Source organism: Carassius gibelio, chromosome B10 (assembly GCF_023724105.1).
Source record: "Carassius gibelio isolate Cgi1373 ecotype wild population from Czech Republic chromosome B10, carGib1.2-hapl.c, whole genome shotgun sequence".
NCBI lineage: Eukaryota > Metazoa > Chordata > Actinopteri > Cypriniformes > Cyprinidae > Carassius > Carassius gibelio.
The window spans coordinates 8,967,212-8,987,779 of record NC_068405.1 but is presented as its reverse complement, the minus strand read 5'-3'; the positions used below and the strand labels follow the sequence as shown (position 1 = coordinate 8,987,779).

At 39.7% G+C, this 20,568-nt stretch overlaps 1 protein-coding gene across 1 annotated transcript; it reads left to right on the top strand.

Annotated features, from left to right (window-relative positions):
- Positions 1-2,706: 2,706 nt before the first annotated feature.
- On the top strand, positions 2,707-11,308 carry LOC127966657 (membrane-spanning 4-domains subfamily A member 4A-like). The gene is made up of 5 exons (XM_052567808.1): positions 2,707-2,909; positions 3,150-3,269; positions 3,348-3,404; positions 10,579-10,707; positions 11,044-11,308. Exons 1-5 carry the CDS (start codon positions 2,742-2,744, stop codon positions 11,224-11,226), a joined length of 657 nt encoding a protein of 218 aa, XP_052423768.1. The 5' UTR covers positions 2,707-2,741; the 3' UTR covers positions 11,227-11,308.
- Positions 11,309-20,568: the final 9,260 nt, after the last annotated feature.

The following is a 20,568-nucleotide window of genomic DNA, read 5'->3' as shown; positions in this document are numbered from 1 at the left end:
TTGTACAGGTGCTGGATGTGTATTTTCCCAACCTCACTAGCTGCTGCCTGTCTGTCAGGAAGCTATTGATCCACAGATGGAGGTGGGCACGGAGAGCTGATTTAGTTTGGGCAGGAGGAGGTTTGGGATGATCGTGTTGAAAGCCGAGCTGAAGTCCACAAACAGGATCCTCACATAAGTCCCCGGTCTGTCTAGGTGTTGCAGAACATAATGCAGTCCGATGTTTACTGCATCGTCCACAGACCTGTTTGCTCTGTAGGCAAACTGAAGAGGATCCAGCAAGGGCCCAGTGATGCCCTTCAGGTGGCCCAGCACCAGTTTCTCAAATGACTTCATGACTACAGACGTTGGAGCCACAGTCCTGTAGTCATTTAGTCCAGTAATTTTGGTTTTCTTAGGGATGGGGATGATGGTGGAGCGTTTGAAGCATGAAGGGACTTCGCACAGCTCCAGCGATCTGTTGAAAATCCGTGTGAAGATGGGGGCTAGCTGGTCAGCACAGGATTTTAGACAGGCTGGTGTAACACAATCTGGGCCCGGTGCTTTCAGGGGCATTCAGGGGCATTCAGGGCTGGATGCAGGAGTTGTGAATGGTGTGAATGGTTGTGTGGGGAGGCGTTCAGGGCAGGTGATGGGTGTTCTTTCAAACCTGCAGTAAAACTCGTTCAGATCGTCTGCCAGTCGTTGATTCTCCACAGTGCTGGGGGGTGGTGTCTTGTAATTGGTGATCTTCTTTAGACTTTTCCACACTGATGCAGAGTCGTTGGAAGTGAACTGAGTCCTTATTTTTTCAGAATAGTTCCTCTTTGCCACTTTGATCTCTTTTTCCAGTGTGTATTTAGCCTGTTTATACAAGACATTGTCCTCCTTCACGTAAGCATCTTCTTTGGCCTGATGGAGCTGTCTGAGTTTTGCAGTGAACCACGGTTTGTCATTATTGTAAATTAGTTGAGTCTTTGTAGGAATACACATATCCTCACAGAAACTGATATATGATGTTACGGTCTCTGTGAGTTCATCCAGATCTGTGGCAGCAGCTTCAAAAACACTCCAATCAGTGAGGTCAAAACAAGATTGTAAATCCTGCTCTGCTTCATTAGTCCATCTTTTAACAGTCCTTGATATAGGTTTAGCTGATTTTAGTTTCTGCCTGTAGGACGGTAAGATGAACCAGAAGGTGATCAGAACGTCCCAAAGCTGCTCGTGGAACAGAGTGAAATGCATCCTTTATTGTGGTGTAACAGTGATCCAATATATTACTGTCTCTTGTGGGACATGTAACATGCTGTCTGTATTTTGGCAGTTCACGGGAGAGATTGGCTTTATTAAAGTCCCCGAGAATTATTAAAACAGAGTTCGGGTGATGTTGTTCTGTCTCTGTGATCTGATCAGCGAGTTTCTGTAAAGCTGAGCTCACATGCGCTTGCGGAGGGATGTAAACACTGACCAGAATGTACGAATGAAACTCCCGCGGCGAATAGAACGGCTTGCAGTTAATGAAGAGTGTTTCGAGATTTGAGCAGCACGTCTTCTTTAACACAGTTACATCTGTACACCACCGTTCATTGATGTAAAAGCATGTCCCGCCACCACGCGATTTCCCCGTTGATTCTGCGTCGCAATCCGCTCTAAACAGCTGAAAGTCCGGCAGATGGAGCGCGCTGTCCGGTATGGTGTCATTCAGCCAGGTTTCCGTGAAACACAGAGCAGCAGAGTGTGTGAAATCCTTATTTGTCCGAGAAAGCAGAAGGAGTTCGTCCGTTTTGTTGGGTAGAGAGCGGAGATTTGCGAGATGGATGCTAGGCAACGGCATTCGAAATCTGCGCTTCCTGAGTCTGACGAGCGCTCCCGCTCGCTTTTCCCGTCTGCGCGCCCTGAAGCGTTTGATCAGCGCCGCTGCTCCTCCGATAACAATGTTCACTAAAATGTCTGAATAATTGAAATCCGGAAAAACATCTTGTGGTGCATTCTGCCGAATGATCAGCAGTTCATCCCTGGTGAAACCGATGGCAGGAATATAACTAAAGACAGGACAAACTAACAAAAACACAAAAACATATGCGGAGCACGTCACGGAGGCAGCCATCCTGTATCGGCACCACACACATGTTTAAATTATCCATGTGACATCAGTAGTACTACTGTAATTTTTATGAAGCTATGAGAATACGTTTTTAAGCAAAGGAAACAAAAAAAATCACTTTATTTAATAATTTCTGCTCTTTCAGTCAGTCTCCACAGCTGTTTAAGACAGTACCATGACGCATGTGTGCATGTGTTCATCTTCTTGTAAACATGTGTGTTGTATGTCAGAGCTCCAGCTCCTGCATCAACAGCATCACACACATGCGTCATGGTACTCTTGTGAATAGCAGTGTGAGACTGACCCGGAAGAAAAGAAATTGTTTGTCTAAACAGAGGCATTATTTTCTCATCCTGAGGTTTTGCCAAACCTGTATGAGTTTATTTAACAGTTTTTCAACACAAAAGAAGATATCATCCTTTACGTCAGTTTCTTACATGTGTTGAAGACAAAAGGTATAGTATTTTTATTAAAAGTATAGTATAGTATTAGTATTTTTTCCAAGCCAGTGATCACAAACACTGTTTGATTACCAACATTCATTCAAAAATCTTTGTGTTCAGCAGAAGAAAGAAACTGATGTAAATTATGTAAATTATGACATAATTCAAATTTTTGTGTGAACTATTCCACTAATTCCAGGTGAAAACTGCCTAGAATGGAGAGCAGCGAGGTCATATCAACTGACAAAGCTACAGTTATCATCCAAGTCAATCCACAGGTGGCACAACATGGTGTTATTTCTGAGGATGGACAGCAGACCGGAGGAGCATATCACAATACAGCTCTCTCAGCATTTATCAGAGCACAACCAAAGGCACTGGGGGTAATGCATTTAATCATTAATTATAATTGTATGAGGTTTTGGGAATCACATTTTGCTCTGTGATAAAATAAAGAAAAAATATTGTCCTAAGTCTTGAAGTGAATAGATGTGTGCCTTTCTGATTGCTTTAAGACTGTAGTGCACAAAACATACTGTACATTACCTTTGTTAGTGTGTCCAAAAATAAATGATATCATTATAAATACATACATAAATTTGACCCATATCTGCTCTATCTAGACCGTCCAGATAATGACTGGAGTGATGATTTTCCTATTTGGTATTGTACGCACCATTGACTATGATTACGGTTACCCTGTTTCTGTTTTTTCTGGCATAACCTTCTGGGGATCCGTTATTGTAAGTTTCTTTTATTGGCTTTACTAACTTCTGATTTTAATTTCTAGTGAAGCTGAACATGTCCTGTGTTTCTTTCAGTACATCAGTGCTGGCTCGCTGTCTGTGTCTGCGCAGAATAAACTTCATCTGTGTGTGGTGCGTACATACAATGTGATCAACTCTACTTTTCTCAAATTATGATGCATTCATACAATATTGTACATACTACTTTTTAAATGTTGTGCAATTTATTCAACTAAAAGAGTAAATCAATTATTTTATCTGTTCATTCAGTAAAGCCTGCATGCAGTAGTGTATAATGTGACTACAGCAATATACTTTTATTTACATGATGTCTAATGAAAACTAAAATAATAATGTTGAAAATATAAGGAAATCACAAAGATTTCCATGGAAAATGTACTTTTACCACAGTAGTGTGATAACTGAAATACTTTTACAACAAAAACGATGTGAACTAAAAGAAATATGACTCATTTTCAATATACAAATAAAAAAAATGCCTTGAAAAAAATGCTGAAGCAACGTTTCATTACATATGGCAAGTAACATACTGAATTAAACACAGAATTTTAAAAGTAGATAGAGTGAAATCATATTAAATAGAAATTTTATTTTCAGCAAGGAAGCTTTAAAGGTGCCATCTGTAATGTTTGGCAAAAAAAATCAAGTCATACTCCACATTCCATACCAGATGGGGGCAGTATGCCTCAATAAAGTGAATTGGTCTACTCTAGAGTAACAAACGAGAAACGGCATAGTCTCTATGCTCCGCCCCTACTTTCACAACAACACTACAGCCATACCCGAAGCCTAACTGTGCGTTCACACCGCCGGCGTCTAGAGCGTCAAAAATCGCTCTTGCCGCTCTGCTCACGACGCTGCAGAAAGATTTGTGAGCGCTCAGACGCTCTAACGTAGATCGAATGCTTATTTTGTATTTAAAGCGGCCGCAAAGCAAACAAGCTTGTTGATCTCAGGCAGACTAACCACAAGGAGTTATAACCTCATTAAATATTGTTGTGGACGAAATATTAGGATCCTTTAATTAAAATGAACAATCTCAGACACCTTGGTCCACGTATCACTTTTAATTTATTTTTTTATGTCCCTGTAGGCAAACAGGGACACATCATAGATTAATACAAACGCTAAACAGCAATAATCAACCTGTCCTTTATTCTGCTTGAGAACTAATATGCCAACTCTCAAGCATTCACCGTGAGACACACGCAATTGACTCTTTTCACATGCTTTCACGCCACACATCAATTTTTTCACGCACAGAAAAACCACGAAGCAAAGAGGACACGGAGACCAACAGACTAGACAGAGCAGGTTAGTTATGATACATAGGGCTGTGCAAAAAATCGAATGCGATTTTCATGCACCTCTCATCAGTAAAGACGCTCCTGTAATTAGAAGTATATCTCCAGCATGTGCATTCAGATCAGGGTTGCCAGGTTTTCACAACAAATCCTGCCCAGTTGCTTTTTAAAACTAGTCCAAAACTAGCCCAATCGCGTTTCCGGGAGGTTCCCCGATAAAAATTGCTTCCCGGGGTTAAAATATAAATTTTTGGGAAGGGTTTCCATGGTAAAATTAGCATTTTAGGGGCTAAATATCACGTTATTGGTATTGGGATTGCTACAAACCGCGGACATGAAAAACAACCGCAGACTTGGCAACACTGGTTCAGGTGGAGCGGCAGTTACTGCACAGAGCCTTAGTCTACCGACAACTAACACAAAATCGCTTTCAAAATCGACAAAGAATCGCCTGCGATTTTAACATCGATGTTGTGTAGATTGTCAGTGAATTACGGCTCTGTGTAGTAAATGCCAACCAGTGTTGCCAAGTCTGTGGTGGTTGTTTTTCATGTCCGCTGGTCACAGCGACCCCAATACAAATAACGTGATATTTAGCCCCTAAAATGAGAATTTTACCAAGGCAACCCTGCAAAAAAAACTATATTTTAACCCCGGGAAGCAATGTTTTATCAGGGAACCTTCTGGAAGCGAGATTTGGCTAGTTTTGAGAAGCAACTGGGCAGGATTTGTTGTGAAAACCTGGCAATCCTGATCTGAACACACGTGCTGAGATATACTCCTAATTACAGGAGCGTCTTTACTGATGAGATGTACATGAGTAAAGACATGCACAGCCCTATATAATAAAATGGGTAACGTTAAGTTATAGCTAGCTAATTATCAAACGCAGCTACGGTTAGCCATCGCTAACATTAGCACGTTTATCAAACAGCCTTCGATACATTTCTATGTTATAACTTCCCGAAAACAAATGCACAAACATATAAAACAAACTTCTAGCGAAATACTAACAGCATCTAACTTGCAAGTTCGGAGTCGAACCTCATTTCTTTCAGGTCCATCAGTTGTCTCCAGTGATTAAAAGCAGTGCCGATGTTTACTCTGATAACGTTATTCTTATCGGATTCGATTTGTGATTCTGAGCGCGGTTGTTTCCCTGTAGCGGGTGTTGGTCTCTTGCCAAGGGCTTCAGCTATTCTTCCGCTCTTTTCCCTGAACTGAAAGTAGTGGGCTGTACTTTCCACACGATTGACATCAGGTTCAAGTACACGCCCACAAGCCCTACGAGTTATTCGTGTATTGCAGGTTGGCTGGTGGATATGTTGCTCGCATACCGCCTCCCACGGCCGAAACTGGTTTTACAACACCTGTCGGGCCGGGGCTAGTAATGCTAATGCTAATTAAGGTTGATATCTCTGCAGCACTATAACTTGAAATTTTTTTTTTATGACATCATCGCCCTTATTACTTCTTATTCTTTTGATGCGTGTAGGTCATGTTATGGATATTTTTACCTCAATTTCTGCATATGGCACCTTTAAATTGATGATAAAGACATTTATTATGTTACAAAATATATCTATTTCAGACAAATGTGATATATATATATATATATATATATATATATATATATATATATATATATATATATACATATATATATATATATAGGGCTGTCAATAGATAAAAATTTTTTTTAAATCAAATTCATTACAATGTTCCTGTGGCTCAGTGGTAGAGCATTGCATTAGCAGAACAAAAGGTTGTGGGTTGAATCCCCAGGGAACAAACACACTGGAAAAATTTAATAAAAATGTATAGCCTAAATGCACTGTAAGTTCCTTTGGATAAAAGTGTCTGCTAAATGCATTAATGTAAGTCACGCCATTATACTGGGATTAATCACACACTTCATGAAATTAAGCATAGACCATTTATAATATTTCAAATGTTTTGTTATCATTTGTTATATCCAGCAAAGTAAACCGAAACATTGAAGGGTGAATCTCAAAAATCTATATTTTCTGCAAGCTTTTTTTTTTCAAGATATAGATTTCTTTCCAAAATAGGACTCCAAAAGAAAACTCCAAAAGGACACAAAAGAACCAAATGATATAAGGAGCCCATATAAGCACTTATGAAAAAAAAGTCAAGTTGTGACCGAACAGGACCACATGGAGATGAAAAAAGAAAAAAAAAAGAAAAACCTAAACCAACCAATGGCTGACTGCATAACATTAATAATTAACTGAAAACGCAACATGAGTCTCTGTTCTCTCTGCAATCTCTGATGTAATCAGCCTGGTTTCCTTTATATTAGTGCTGTTTTGGACAGATTGTTTGAATGCATTCACTTACTAGATCATTAAACTAAAAAAAATTCTCAGAGTTTAGCTGCTTATATATATATATATATATATATATATATATATATATATATATATATATATATATATACAGTTGCAATCAAAAAGTTTCAACCTCCTTGCCTTGCAAGACATTTTGCTGCAGAGAACAGCATTTAATAAAATCAATTCAACAAATGCATCAGTAAAGTATTAGAGAAAGTTTGTTAATACACTTTTGAGTGATTCTGAGAATGGAACATTAATGAATCATGTTAAAATTCAAATTGACTCTAAACATTCATGTTCAAAATTAATCAACCCCCTTTGTGCAGAATCTTTAAGGGGGGGGGGGGGGGTGAAATGCTATTTCATGTATACTGAGTTTTTTACACTGTTAAAGAGTTGGATTCCCATGCTAAACATGGACAAAAGCACTATTCGGACGGGACTAGTTTTCTACACTACGTTTGAGTTTCGATTCTTACCACCTGACATCTGTGATTTCCATGTACCAATTCGGACGGGACTAGTATCTCCGTGTTTATTACAGAGGTGGGAGGGTCTGATTTGTGCATCTGGGCGTCACAGAGATCACGCGCTCTGTATGCGTGCATTTAATTCATTCAGAATGATTGTCATTAGAATTATTACACAATAAATACTAAATGGCTAGTATAGCAAAACCATGTTAATGTGTGGTTCCTTTAGTTTAACTTGTTTTCCTTTTTTTATTTTTTTATTAAATTTAATTAAAACATTATGTAACTGAGTACATAAATGAACCTGAGTAATCTTACCTGATGCTGATATTAAAATAGCCGGTATTAGCAGTTTATGCGATCTTGCTCTTGATTTTATTATTTGTATTATTTTTTTATTATTATTTATTTGCCGCTAAGCAAATATATCCAACATCCGCGCGGTAAAAGCATCTACGGTAATTCGCGTTGGCCAAAACACACAAGGAAACGCGTTGTGAAATAAAATATCACCGGCAATCACAGACATTCGCATTCGGACGGGATTAGTTTTCTCAGAGGATCACTGAGTTTGCTGAAAAACGGTAGGTAATTTGCTCTGGAATTATCACAGAGGTTGTGTGTGGAAAACACAGACGTGGCAGATTCGGACAGGATTAAAATCACCAAGTACGTCTGTGAAACGCAGATTTCTCTAACGACCCCCTGTAAAACTAGTCCCGTCCGAATAGGGCTAAAGTTTCAAAAATTAAGTTGTACGTTCGAAGGAGTATTTTTGTTCCCAGAATACTACTTCCGGTTTGTCACAAGTTTCGGAAAGTTTTTTTCAAGTATGGCTCTGTGTGACATTAGATGGAGCGGAATTTCCTTATATGGGTCCTAAGGGCACTTCTGCCGGAAGAGCGCGCGCTCCGATACAGCGAGGCTGAGCACAGACATTTCACTGATCAGAGCGAGAGCGTTGCGAAAAGTCACAAAAGAAGTGTGTTTTTGGTTGCCAGGGCAAGACAACCCTGCACAGATTACCAAAAAAAACAGCATTAAGGGACCAGTGGATGGAGTTTATTTTTACAGAGCATCAACGGAGTTGTGCAAGTGTTTTTGTTTGTTCCCTGCATTTCGAAGATGCTTGTTTTACAAACAAGGCCCAGTTTGACGCTGGATTTGCACATCGTTTATTTCTTAAGGATGATGCAATCCCAACGAAAAAGGGTCACGATCGTGTGTTGGAACCGCAGGCGGTGAGTAAAACTGCTTAAAATATCTCTGCCTCCTTGTTAGTGTGTCCCCTCGCATGCCGGAGACCCGGGTTCGAGCCCCGCTCGGAGCGAGTCGTTGCTGCTGCTGCTCTCGTTCAGTTTCAGCCTCGGGATCTGATTCTGGATCATAAATAAATGGCTGAATCTGACTGTAAGCCATGGTTTGTTTTGGATGATGGTTTTTCCCTCAAGGTAATGTCACAGTTTCCAAACGCTCTCAACGCAAAAGCCTACTGGCGCTCGTGATTCTTTAACTCCGCCCACACGTCACGCCTCCAGCCGGTCGTGTTTTTCCAGGAAAAATCGGTACAGACTATCTTTCTCTTATGAATATAATAAAACTAAAGACTTTTTGGAGTTTGGAGTTATGAAGGATGCAGTACTACTCTATAGGTACTCAAGATTAACAGGATATTGAGTGAAAATGAGCATTTCACCCCCCCTTTAATTCTTTAAAATCACCAATAAACGCTGTCAGTAAATGTTTAGAAGCTTCTGTCACCTCTCTACTACAGCCTTGGCCCATTCCTCGCCTGAAAAAGCTTCCAGATCACTGATAATCTTTGGTTTTCACATTGCCATTGCTTTCTTCAAATTCAACCAGATATTTTCAATGAGAATTAAGCCTGGAGACTGAACAGGCCACTTAAGAACATTCTATGACTGATCCCTGAACCAAGTTGAAGTAGATTTGGATGTGTACTTTGGGATGACTGGACTGCAGCAAAGTCCATTGATCATCATCTTCATTCTTTGCACCAAAGGCATCACAATTCTTGTCAAAATGACCTGATACTTGAAAGAATCCATGATGTCCTTCATACAGTCATGATTTCCACTTCCTTCTACAGTAAAGAAACCCCATAACACGACTGATCCACCTCCAAGTTTGACGATGGAGATGGTGTTCTTTGCCATTTTTTGCAGCAGACAAACCGCTGGTCCATGGGTCCAAAAAGTTCCAGTTTGGTCACATCACTCCATAAAACATTCCTCCAGAGCTCCACAGGTCCACACAAATGAATTTTATAAAGTTTAAGTTGGCCTTTTGTTCTTCTTGATCAAGACTGGTATTCATTGAGATGTCTCAACCTGAAGGCCATACTTGTCTAGTGTTCTTCTTACACAATGCTTTGAAATGGTTTTCTTCCTTTCATTGGGTCATCTTGCAAGTCTTTGGCTGTACATTGCAGGTTTTTCTCAGTTACTCTGATTAAAAATGTTATGATTTTGTGCTTTTTCTTCAACACCCTCAAACATTTTCTTGTAAAACACACTTTAAGCTAAGGAATAAGGCTGAGAGCTGTGTCTCTAGGAACTTTCAATGTCTTGGAAATCTTCATATAGCCTTAGCCTTTCTAAAGTAATACAATATTTAGTCTCTTTAGCTTTTGTGAGATCTCTGTTGATATATTTGCTACTTAACTTCAACACAAGCATGGGCCAAACTGTATGTGTAACGGCTCAAGCTATTTTTTTTTTTTTTAATAGAGTTTCTAAAGGCTTAATTGTGTTTTGAGACCATCATGCAAATAAGTGATTTTGATGGGGTTGAATAATTGTGACATAGCAGTATTATAAAAAAATCTTATAACTCAAAAATATTACATAAAATATTGACAATAGCACTTTTAATATGCCAGTGAACTGTTATAGATGTCATTTTTATTTTATCCTGGATCTTCTGAAAAGCTTGTATTTGTGAAGTACTGCAGTCTCGGAGGGGTTGAGTAATTTTGATTGCAACTGTATATATATATATATATATATATATATATATATATATATAATTTTAATTAGCTACAAATATTTTACAGTGTGAGTTCAGGCTGTTTTACAAGAGTACACCATTACTACTGTCACCCTTCATGTGTCAGCTTTTCTTCCTGCAGGTGAAAGGCTCTCTTATAATGAATGTGATCAGTGCCATAACTGCAGCGATCACCATTGTTCTGATGAGCATAGACATTCACAACTTGATGCCGTATCGATGTAGTAATGAATACAGCTGCAAACTGATGGTACAGTGTGCAAGACTATATTAATGTCATCTGTTTAAACGTATTTATTTATTTTTATTGATGTTTTATTTAGAGAAATAGTTTGTGCCGTCATTTACTACTTTTCATTAATTAAGACTGTGCTGGTCATACAATTACAATAAACTGGACATTTTCACTTCAATTAATGCAAAGGAACCATCAAAGTATTATAAAATTATCCCATTTGACTCGCGCCCTGTGTTTCAAATGTCTGAAAGGGATACATATAATCTAATAACTTTTATAAACTCATTTAATACAGCTGATATTATTTGAGAAACTATTACTAACATTAGCATGTTGAATATTTTTTAGAGAACTGAACTGGGGATCATTGGAATATTGCTGGTGTTCTCCCTTCTTCAGTTCATCATCTCCATCTGTATCTCAGGATTTGCCTGCAAAGCCACCAGGAACATCTACTCTACAGTGATAAATGTGTCACTAAACAAGGTCACCAGGGTCAGTATTTCCTCCAGTAAAAAGTATGTACTTTAATTTTACATCAAACAAGTCACAATCACAAATGTAAAGCTATCAAAATGAAAAGAAAATATTTAAAATGACCATACTATACCATTTGAACACCTCAGTGGTATAAAACTAGGACAAAACAGTACAATACAAACTGGTTAATTGAAAAATAATTTTTTTGTCTTGCATTGCTGAAATGTAGTTATATTACTGTAAAACATAAAAACAACAACAGCACGTTTGTGTGTAGTTTTCCTTGGATAATTCCTCACATACTGTATAATCTACAGTGTGGATGTTAGGAAAATTAAAATGTATAAGTCTGAATCTCTTCTGTACTAAAATATCTTATCTATTTCTTCCCAGGGAACTGAGTCACAGTGAGGAGATCCTGTTTAAAGGCTGCAAGGAATGAATAACACAGCCTTTCTTATTATTATTGTTTTTAAATTATATATATAAAATAATAAATAAATAAAAACAAGATTTAAGAATTAGATCAAATATTTGATTGTTGATACAAAAACACTTTTTTATATATATGGTGTCTTCTTTATTTTAAGGAAAATTATAGAAAAAGCATATACAAGTGCATCTCAATAAATTTGAATGTCCTGGAAAAGTTTGTTTATTTCAGTAATTCAACTCAAATTGTGAAACTCATTTATTAAATAAATTCAGTGCACACAGACTGAAGTAGTTGAAGTCTTTCATTCTTTTAATTGTGATGATTTTGGCTCACATTTAGCAAAAACTAAACAAAAATGAAAAAATGAATATCAACAAATTAGAATATGGTGACGTGTCAATCAGATAATCAACTCAAAACCTGAGGCCGGGTTCACACCGCAAGCTGCAGCAGAGCAGAAGCAGCGCGTATTTTTTTCGGTGCCTATGTTAACAGATGAGAGCGTTCACACCGCACGCAGAAGCTGCGCGGCAGAGCGTTGCAGAAGCAGAGCAGAAGCAGCAGTGCCGCGATCGTTTCGGCGCTGGGTCTATTTTTGCAGCGCTGCTGACGCTCAGTTAAAGTGAAAGTACACCTTTGATGGACAAAATAAATGATTTCACACAAAAAGTGCTCTAACTGCACAAAAAAGCACATCTAGGGTGTTTTAACAAGAACTAGAGTATGTTACGAAAAGGAAATTAATATAAAAAAATATGTATAGAAGATAAAGTGACCATGGCCAAAATGATCATGTACTTAAACGAAAATTTGCCCAAAATTTGCATTAAAGATATCTACTGTGTTCTTAGCAAATTACATAAAAAATGTATGATATTTAAAACCACATATTTTTCTATTTTTTATTATAATTTTATTTTTAATATATATATATATTTTTTTTACAAAATCTGTTAAAATACTTACAGTTCTATCCAAAAATTGACTTTTTTGCCGAAATACAAAAACAACTTTAAATAATTTATATTGCTAGCTTAGCCTTGGAGATTTATTTATTATTAGTAGTTGTCCTATTCTTTTAACTAGGCCTATGTATTGGCAGAAGAACGGATATCATGCTAACAATCATAAACAGCACGTGGTGTCACAGGCGGTGGTCTTCAGAGTGCACCTGGAAAGACAATAATGGACGACACTCGTCTCATTGTGGAAGTTGAGAAATATCAAGTTCTTTATGATCCACACAATGTACTTTATAAAGACTTGCAGGAGAAGGAAAAAGCATGGGATGAAGTTGCAGCGGCTCTTATCTTATTGCAGATGGTAATTAATTTTATAGTGTTTTTGACGCTTTCGCTGGCACACGAGCAAACAACTCAATATTTGATTCAAAATTGATTCAATTGGAACCATTTATTTACAATTTCTAAATTACACATAAGCACACAAATAACAAAAGCAGGTGATACATGCATATATAATAAACAAATAAATGCTGATTTCAAGATGAGCAGGAAGTCAAGGCTGTGAACCATTTACAATACACATAATTTAAAACCGTTTATTAAATTGGTTTTCAGGGTGTTTTTTGGTAAATTTGATTGCAAACAAACCCAGTGACAAGATGGTAATATGCACCATGTTCTCTCCTACGTCGGTTAATGGGATGAACCCAAAGTCTGGGTCTTTTTAGTTTCCTTAATAACAAATATAGTGCGATGGCCTTTCTTCTATCAACAACACGTACTGCACGGAAAACAAATGCAGCAAAACAAAGATCCAACAAAAGTAACAATTAAATTATTAATTAAAAAAGCTTCTTGCCTAGTCTTTTTATTTAAATGTATTTTAAATGGGAAATAAAGCAATGCGAACGTACCCATTATAGAGCACTCTGACCAAAATCTGCTGTTCAGTTGCGCGCTGCCTCCGCTGCCGGTGTGAAAGCAAAATAGGCGCGCGCTGCTTCTGCTCTGCCTACCTGCTGCTAACGCGCTGCTTCTGCTCTGCTGAAACTTGCGGTGTGAACCCGGCCTGAGTCTTCAAAATGGTCTCTCAGTTTGGTTCACTAGGAAGGAAACACAGTCATGGAGAAGACTGCTGATCTGACAGTTGTCCAGAGGACAATCTTTGACACCCTTCACAAGTAGTGTAGCCACAAACATTCATTGCCAAAGAAGCTGGCTGTTCACAGAGTGCTGTATCCAAGCATGTTAACAGAAAGTTGAGAGGAAGGAAAAAGTGTGGGAGAAAAAGATGCACAACAAACCGAGAGAACAGCAGCCTTATGAGGATTGTCAAGCAAAATCAATTCAAGAATTTGAGTGAACTTCAAAATAGGAATAGGAATAGGAATAGACTGAGGCTGGGGTCAAGACATACAGAACAAACAGTCGAGCAACATAGAAGGACAGCAGCTTGTGAGTGTTTTGTCTTGTTTTCTCATCAGACTAATGTGTGATCGTCATTGCTAGGAGAGTTTTTGGTAATTTAATAAAAAAAATAAAAAATAAAAAATTCATGGCTATGCGTTCTATACTAGACTAACTGAGACTTGTCATGGCACTTCTATACTGTTGTTGTTCTCTTGTTGACCTGACTGCTTCTATTGTTCTCATTTGTAAGTCGCTTTGGATAAAAGCATCTGCTAAATGATTAAATGTAAATGTAATACGGGAGACATTATGGGAGATCATTGTCAAACTGTCAACAACAATAGTCTAATGTAATATAATAATATTATAAGCGAACAAGTACAGTGTTGTGGAAACAGTCTAGTTTAGTGCTGGCTGAGAGTCACTGGGTTAGAAAGATTGACAAACCCTGTACTAAAGGACCAAGAGAGAAGACCATTGCTTCAACGTAGTGGTTAACAATGACTAGGCTACATATGTTTTAAAATGTATTACTGTAAGAAAGTACATACTGACCTAACAGACATCAATTTATAAAATAAGATTATTTAGAATTATAATTTCACAACTCTCACAACTGTATTTTGATTGAATGTGTAAACGATAAAATGTGTAAACTCAGACTTTTATGAAATAAACTAAACTCTTACCCGTGCTTGCTGTTCTTCATTCCCCATGCTGGATTACTGATGTAAAGGCTTAATTTCCGTTCTAATTAATCCATATTGCGCAAAAGGTGCGCAGAATCGTGCTCCTTGAATGCACTCAGTGGCTTATGATATGATTGGTTGAATGGTAAGCTCGCATCTGATTGGCTAAAGAGTACGACAGACCCACGTGGGAAGAGAGCTCTGCCAGAAAAGTCTCAAAAACACACACACTCAAATCCGAGTGGATTCGTAGTAAATGACGATTCGTACATTCAGACACTCGTACATTTTAAACATTCAAAGGTTTTTGTGCACAGTTGTATATCTACAAATTGTTTTTTGCATTTGTGAAACAAATTTTATAAATATATCATTTTATTTTGCGCATGTGAATTGCTTTTAGTGAAATTTTTTTTTTCACGCACGTGAATTTTTATTTTTTGTGTATGTGATTAAGGTTTCATGCATGTGAAATTGTCTACGCATGTGTGAATCGTGTTTTTTTGCGTGAATTATATTTGAGACTAAACTGCTTCCATACGATCAGACATCCACATAAACACAACTCATTTCACTTCAGGTAAAATATTTCATTAAGAGCTGGGGGATGTAAACTTTGAAACAGGATGATAATATATAAATTATTCTCATTTTGTTTAAAGATCATATATTTTTTTCATTTAGAACATACATACTTACATGTTTCCCAGAAGACTTAATAAGTACAATATAACGTGATCATCCAAATCAAAAGTTTACATTCCCCGGCTCTTAATGCATTGTGTTGCCTTCTTGAGCATCAGTAAATGTTTTCACCTTTTGTAATAGTTATGCATGAGTCCCTCATTTGTCCTCAGTGTTAAAAGATAGAAGGGTTAAAATATGCAGAAAATGTTGGAAAACCAAAGAATCTGCATGACCTGGAGGATTTTTCCTGAAGATCAGCAGGCACAACTCCACACAAACAAGGAACTCATGAATGACTTTCACAAAATGTATAAACATTCATGGATCTAGAGTTGGGGTACTCGAACTTGGACTCAGATTCGAAACCGGACTCGAGTCCAATTTTGAATGAACTCGGACTTGTCACACACTCGGGTGAATTTGTACTCGGACTTGACATGGACTTGAACATTTTGGACTCTGAAAATATTCCGAGTACAGTCGAGTCCACGTCATGTGTAAAAATAGAACCAGTATAAAATTGAGATGAGAAATTAATGAATGTCTCCCCGTCTGTCATTTTACTGCACCACACCGGCAGGCAGCAGTAGCAAATCATCTTATGCTTGCAGATGAAACACACACACGCACAAATGTGGATAACCCACTGGATATTGATGTCTTAAAAGTCAGCAATAATTTATTTTGCTTACGAAAATCATTTATTTGAAAGACACCCGTTAAAAAGAAGCACTCTGCGGATTGCAAATTTTGCAAAACAACTCATGTTTCTGGCACGACTTCAAATTTCTAACTACATGTTCAGAGAAAACATAATGAAAGGTAAGTTGCTTATTATAACTTGTATACCAATTTAAATCCAAATAACAATTTTAGGGCTGGGCGATATGACGGTAAATATATATTGGGCCCGCGCACACAAACTTAAATCATTAAGACAGAAATGAGGCCACCTCAATGTGCATCATCAGTGATTAATTATCTAATGGTTTTACACTTGCACGGTCAAATAAATTCAAACACATCATGTCAAAATGTAAATTTGGCCAAGTATTTATGTAAACAGTCAATTATGTACATTGGTAAGATGTCTTAAGTGAATGTAAACAAACACTTGGGAAAATCGTCAATATCAGTCAGATAAATCTGTTACCGTAATGTTAACAAAATCACTCACTCACTCTACTAATAACTAACTTTATTAAATGTAATGAGAATCAATGTGCATGTCATGCAGTGAAGTCTGTTTTATTTTACATTTAATTGCTTTATTTAATTTCAGTAGTATTTATGTAGAGGGGTTACACGTAATTGATATGTCGACTAAACTGTCTGGGGGTTGGGGTTGTGCACATGTCTGTATATGTGTGTATGTGAGACGATTATGCACAGGTGCGGCTGATAATGGGGAACGATCAGCAGCCTTCATGATTAGTGGCTGGAGAGGATAAAAGCTGATGGATTCTGATAACCTGCGCTGGTAGCCGGAGCCCGAACACGACTTCACGCACCGCAACACACGAGAGCGGAAAGGCTGGTATTACTCCGCCTCTGATTCCCCAGACAGCCGTGAGCTGACCACTATTTGTCGGGACGCAGTGAAGACTGTGAAAGAATCATCCCAACGCACTCTATTCCTCGTGTGAAAGGGAAGTGGTTTTGCGACTGTCTTAAGAACGAGTGGGCTTTATCCTGCGATATTGTTGTGAAGAGTTGACTGATCCACTTTCCCCTCCCCGCAGTTCCGGGTGGAGTTTCCACGGTTACCATCCGTGGAGGAACGCTGTCGACGGGAGGCGCGAGATACCCTTCATCGTCTTAAGGAACGCAGAGACTGAGACGGCGGCGATTCCCTTGTATTGTGATTTTGAACTGTGGACCGGCTGTGAGTGGTTGAGGGGCTGTTTTTTTTGTATAGAAACTGGGGGTTTTATAAGCCAGACAATGGTTAGGTTGTAAGGTCCGGCTGCTTGCTATACTTTCTTGAACAGTGAATATGGTGAAAGGGTATTTCTCGGGTAAACAGTGTTTTTTACGTGGTAGTAGTTTGTTGTGAGATGTTGTGTTTTATTCACATTATGGTTATTCAACCCTTGTTTTCAAAAGTGATTATGTGTGTGATGTGATTTTGTACACGAGTGTAGAATTAAGGGTGTCTATCAGCGTTGAGATAACTGTGACCTTGGGACTTTACTTCCCCCTAGAGGGCGCCATATTTTTACCACTGGTTTTATAGCAGTAGTGCTACTTGTTTATTTGTACTTTATCTGTGATCTCTAGCGTGGTCACGTTATTAATCTCCCTTTCAAGTGTGTATACATCTATATAGTATGTGTTTTATGTATTGAAAGATTGAAATAAATTGAGCCTATAAACCTATGTCTTTTGTTGTTGTACCTCAAGGGTCAATATTAAATTCCATTTCCGGTTACAATTTTGGCATAGTCGGCAGGGCGCTTGACGTACACAACAACATGAATAGTAGCGAGCAGACTCAGGTAGGGGGTACACAGCCACAAATGGTAGCTGCATTAATGCCATGGTTTATGGGGGGGCCATGGGTCCCAAAGTTTAGTGGAGAAGGGGGTACATCAAAGTTTTTAGAATGGAAAACGCAAATTGAAGCCTTTATCTGGGCCCAGGGGCTGAATGTAGAGCAACGGGTGGACTTTGTGCTGAGTGCATTGGAGGCAAATGCTAAAAGAGAGGTGGTGCTGTTGGCGTCTGACAAACGTGACACTGACATTAAAATTTTAGAGGCCTTAAGTGAACTGTATGGAGTCCAACAACCAGTAGCTCAGTTGCAAGTCCAGTTTTTTAATTGCAAACAGGAACCAGGGGAGGTTGTCAGGGATTTCATTCTCCATTTACGTGAGTTGCATTACAGATGGAGAGCCAGGGATCCACTGGTCAGATGATGAACTGCTACGGACACATATTACCATGGGCCTGAGAACGAGATCCTTGAAGCAGGAGCTACAGAGGCAGCTCAACGCTTACCTTTGCAGAGGCTTGTGAAGAGGCAAAAGCATTAGAGCGGGAACTGGGCCACACAGAAGAAGCCAACGTTTGCCCAATCGTTACTGCAACATCATACCCATGGCCTACTCCCATTGTCACAGAGTTGCAGCAGATGAAGCTCTGCGGTATGAGTTGCGCCAAGAGTTGAAAGAACAGTTAACCCTTCGGGGCAAGACTATTGTAGAGGAGCTAAAAGGATGCTTGAAGACATCGCCGGAGATGGAGACTTCCCCTCAATCATCCTGGCAGTCACAGTCCAATGCCCCTCAACGCCAACGCCTGGGATCAGCCCCTCCTGGGCAGTCGTACTACCAATGGGATGCTCAAGGCCAAGCTATCTGCTGTGACTGTGGGGATGCTGGACACATCCAGAGATTCTGCCCACGGCGACGTCTAGCCCAGACGGGTTTTCGGCACCCCCAGTCACAGCAGGGCAAGTGAACCGGGAGGGGCCCTCAACCATCCCCCAACAAAGGCCCTCCATGGTTGGTAGATGCCCTGAAATCGAGGTAATTGTCCAAGGGCAACGAATTCCATGCATACTAGATACTGGCTCTCAAGTCACCCTGTTTAGCCAAAAACTATTCCAGCGCCACTTCGGTGATGAATGTATACAAGACCCTAGCCATATATCATGGCTAGCTTTAAAAGCTGCTAATGGCCTGTATATTCCCTATGTAGGCTATGCCGTCTTAGACTTTTGCATTGGGGGAGTAGAGGTAAAGGGTAAGGGGGTAGTTATTGTCCGTGATGAATGCATTAACACTAAGTATGGATTCTTGGGGATGAATGTTGTTGCAGATTGCTGGACCGGGGTTTTTAAAGGTGGCCATCCTGGAGTTGCTGCATTTAAATCTGTGTTCCCCCCTTCCGCAGAAAGAATATGGGATACAGCTTTTGCTGCCTGCCAGAGGGCTGAAGTTTCTGTGACTCGAGTTGAGCTTCAAGGTGTGGCTAGACTCCAACAACAGCCCCCGGTGGTATTGCCTCCCTCCGCGGAAATGATTGTCTGGGCCCATGTACCGCAATCTGCTGGCCTGCCTGATTGCCTGGTCTTGATTGAAGATATGGAAAATCAGGGGTGCGAATGGCGAGTGGCTCGATCGTTAAGCTGGACCAGGGGAGGGAAGGTTCCCCTGCGTATCTGTAATCCAAACCCATTTCCTAATGAGCTGCCTCAGCGATGCCCCCTGGCCATAGTCACCCAAATTGACCAAGAGGATGTGCGGGGACGGACGAGACTACTGTTACGGAATACTGGCCCAGTGTCATCGAGGTGGATGTACAGCAAGTGGGACAGACCCTAAGTGACGATCACCCAAACCTAGCTCTGTATGGTGAAGGACTGGACTATGACCAACAGGCCCAATTGAAGGCCCTCTTAAAGAAGTGGTCTCATGTGTTTGCAGCCCATGAAGAGGATTTTGGCAGAACAGCCGTTGTTACCCATCAAATCCCCACTGGCACGGTGCCCCCAATCCGGGAGCGCTATCGCCCGGTTCCCCCAAACCTCTATCCAGAACTGAGGACTTTGCTACAGGGCATGCTGGACAGCGGGGTGGTAAAGGAGAGCTCGAGCCTCTAGGCTGCTCCAGTGGTTCTTGCCAAGAAAAAGGATGGCTCATGGAGATTTTGCGTTGATTACCACAAACTGAATGCAATAACCCACAAAGACTCCTTCCATCTACCTCGCATTGAGGAATCCCTCACTAGCCTAACCAAGTGTGAGTGGTATTCCACCCTCGATCTCACAAGTGGGTACTGGCAAGTGGAGGTTGCGCCGGAAGACCAAGAGAAGACCGCTTTTACCACCCCTTTTGGCTTGTATCACTTTGAACGTATGCCCTTTGGCCTCTGCAATGCTCCAGCCACCTTCCAGAGGCTGATGCAATGCTGTTTGGGAGCACAGGTGTATGATCATCTCCTTATCTATCTTGATGATGTCATTGTCTATTCACCCAACTTTACAGCCCACTTGCAACACCTAGAGAAGGTTTTTGCCCGTCTTCAGGAACATGGCCTGAAGTTACAGCCACGGAAGTGCCGTCTGTTTCAAAGGAAAGTGACATATCTGGGACATATCGTCAGCAGCCAAGAGGTAGCGACGGATCCAGATAAAGTGGCGGTTGTCCGTGATTGGGCCATACCTACGACAGTGAAGCAAGTGAGATCATTTTTGGCTTTG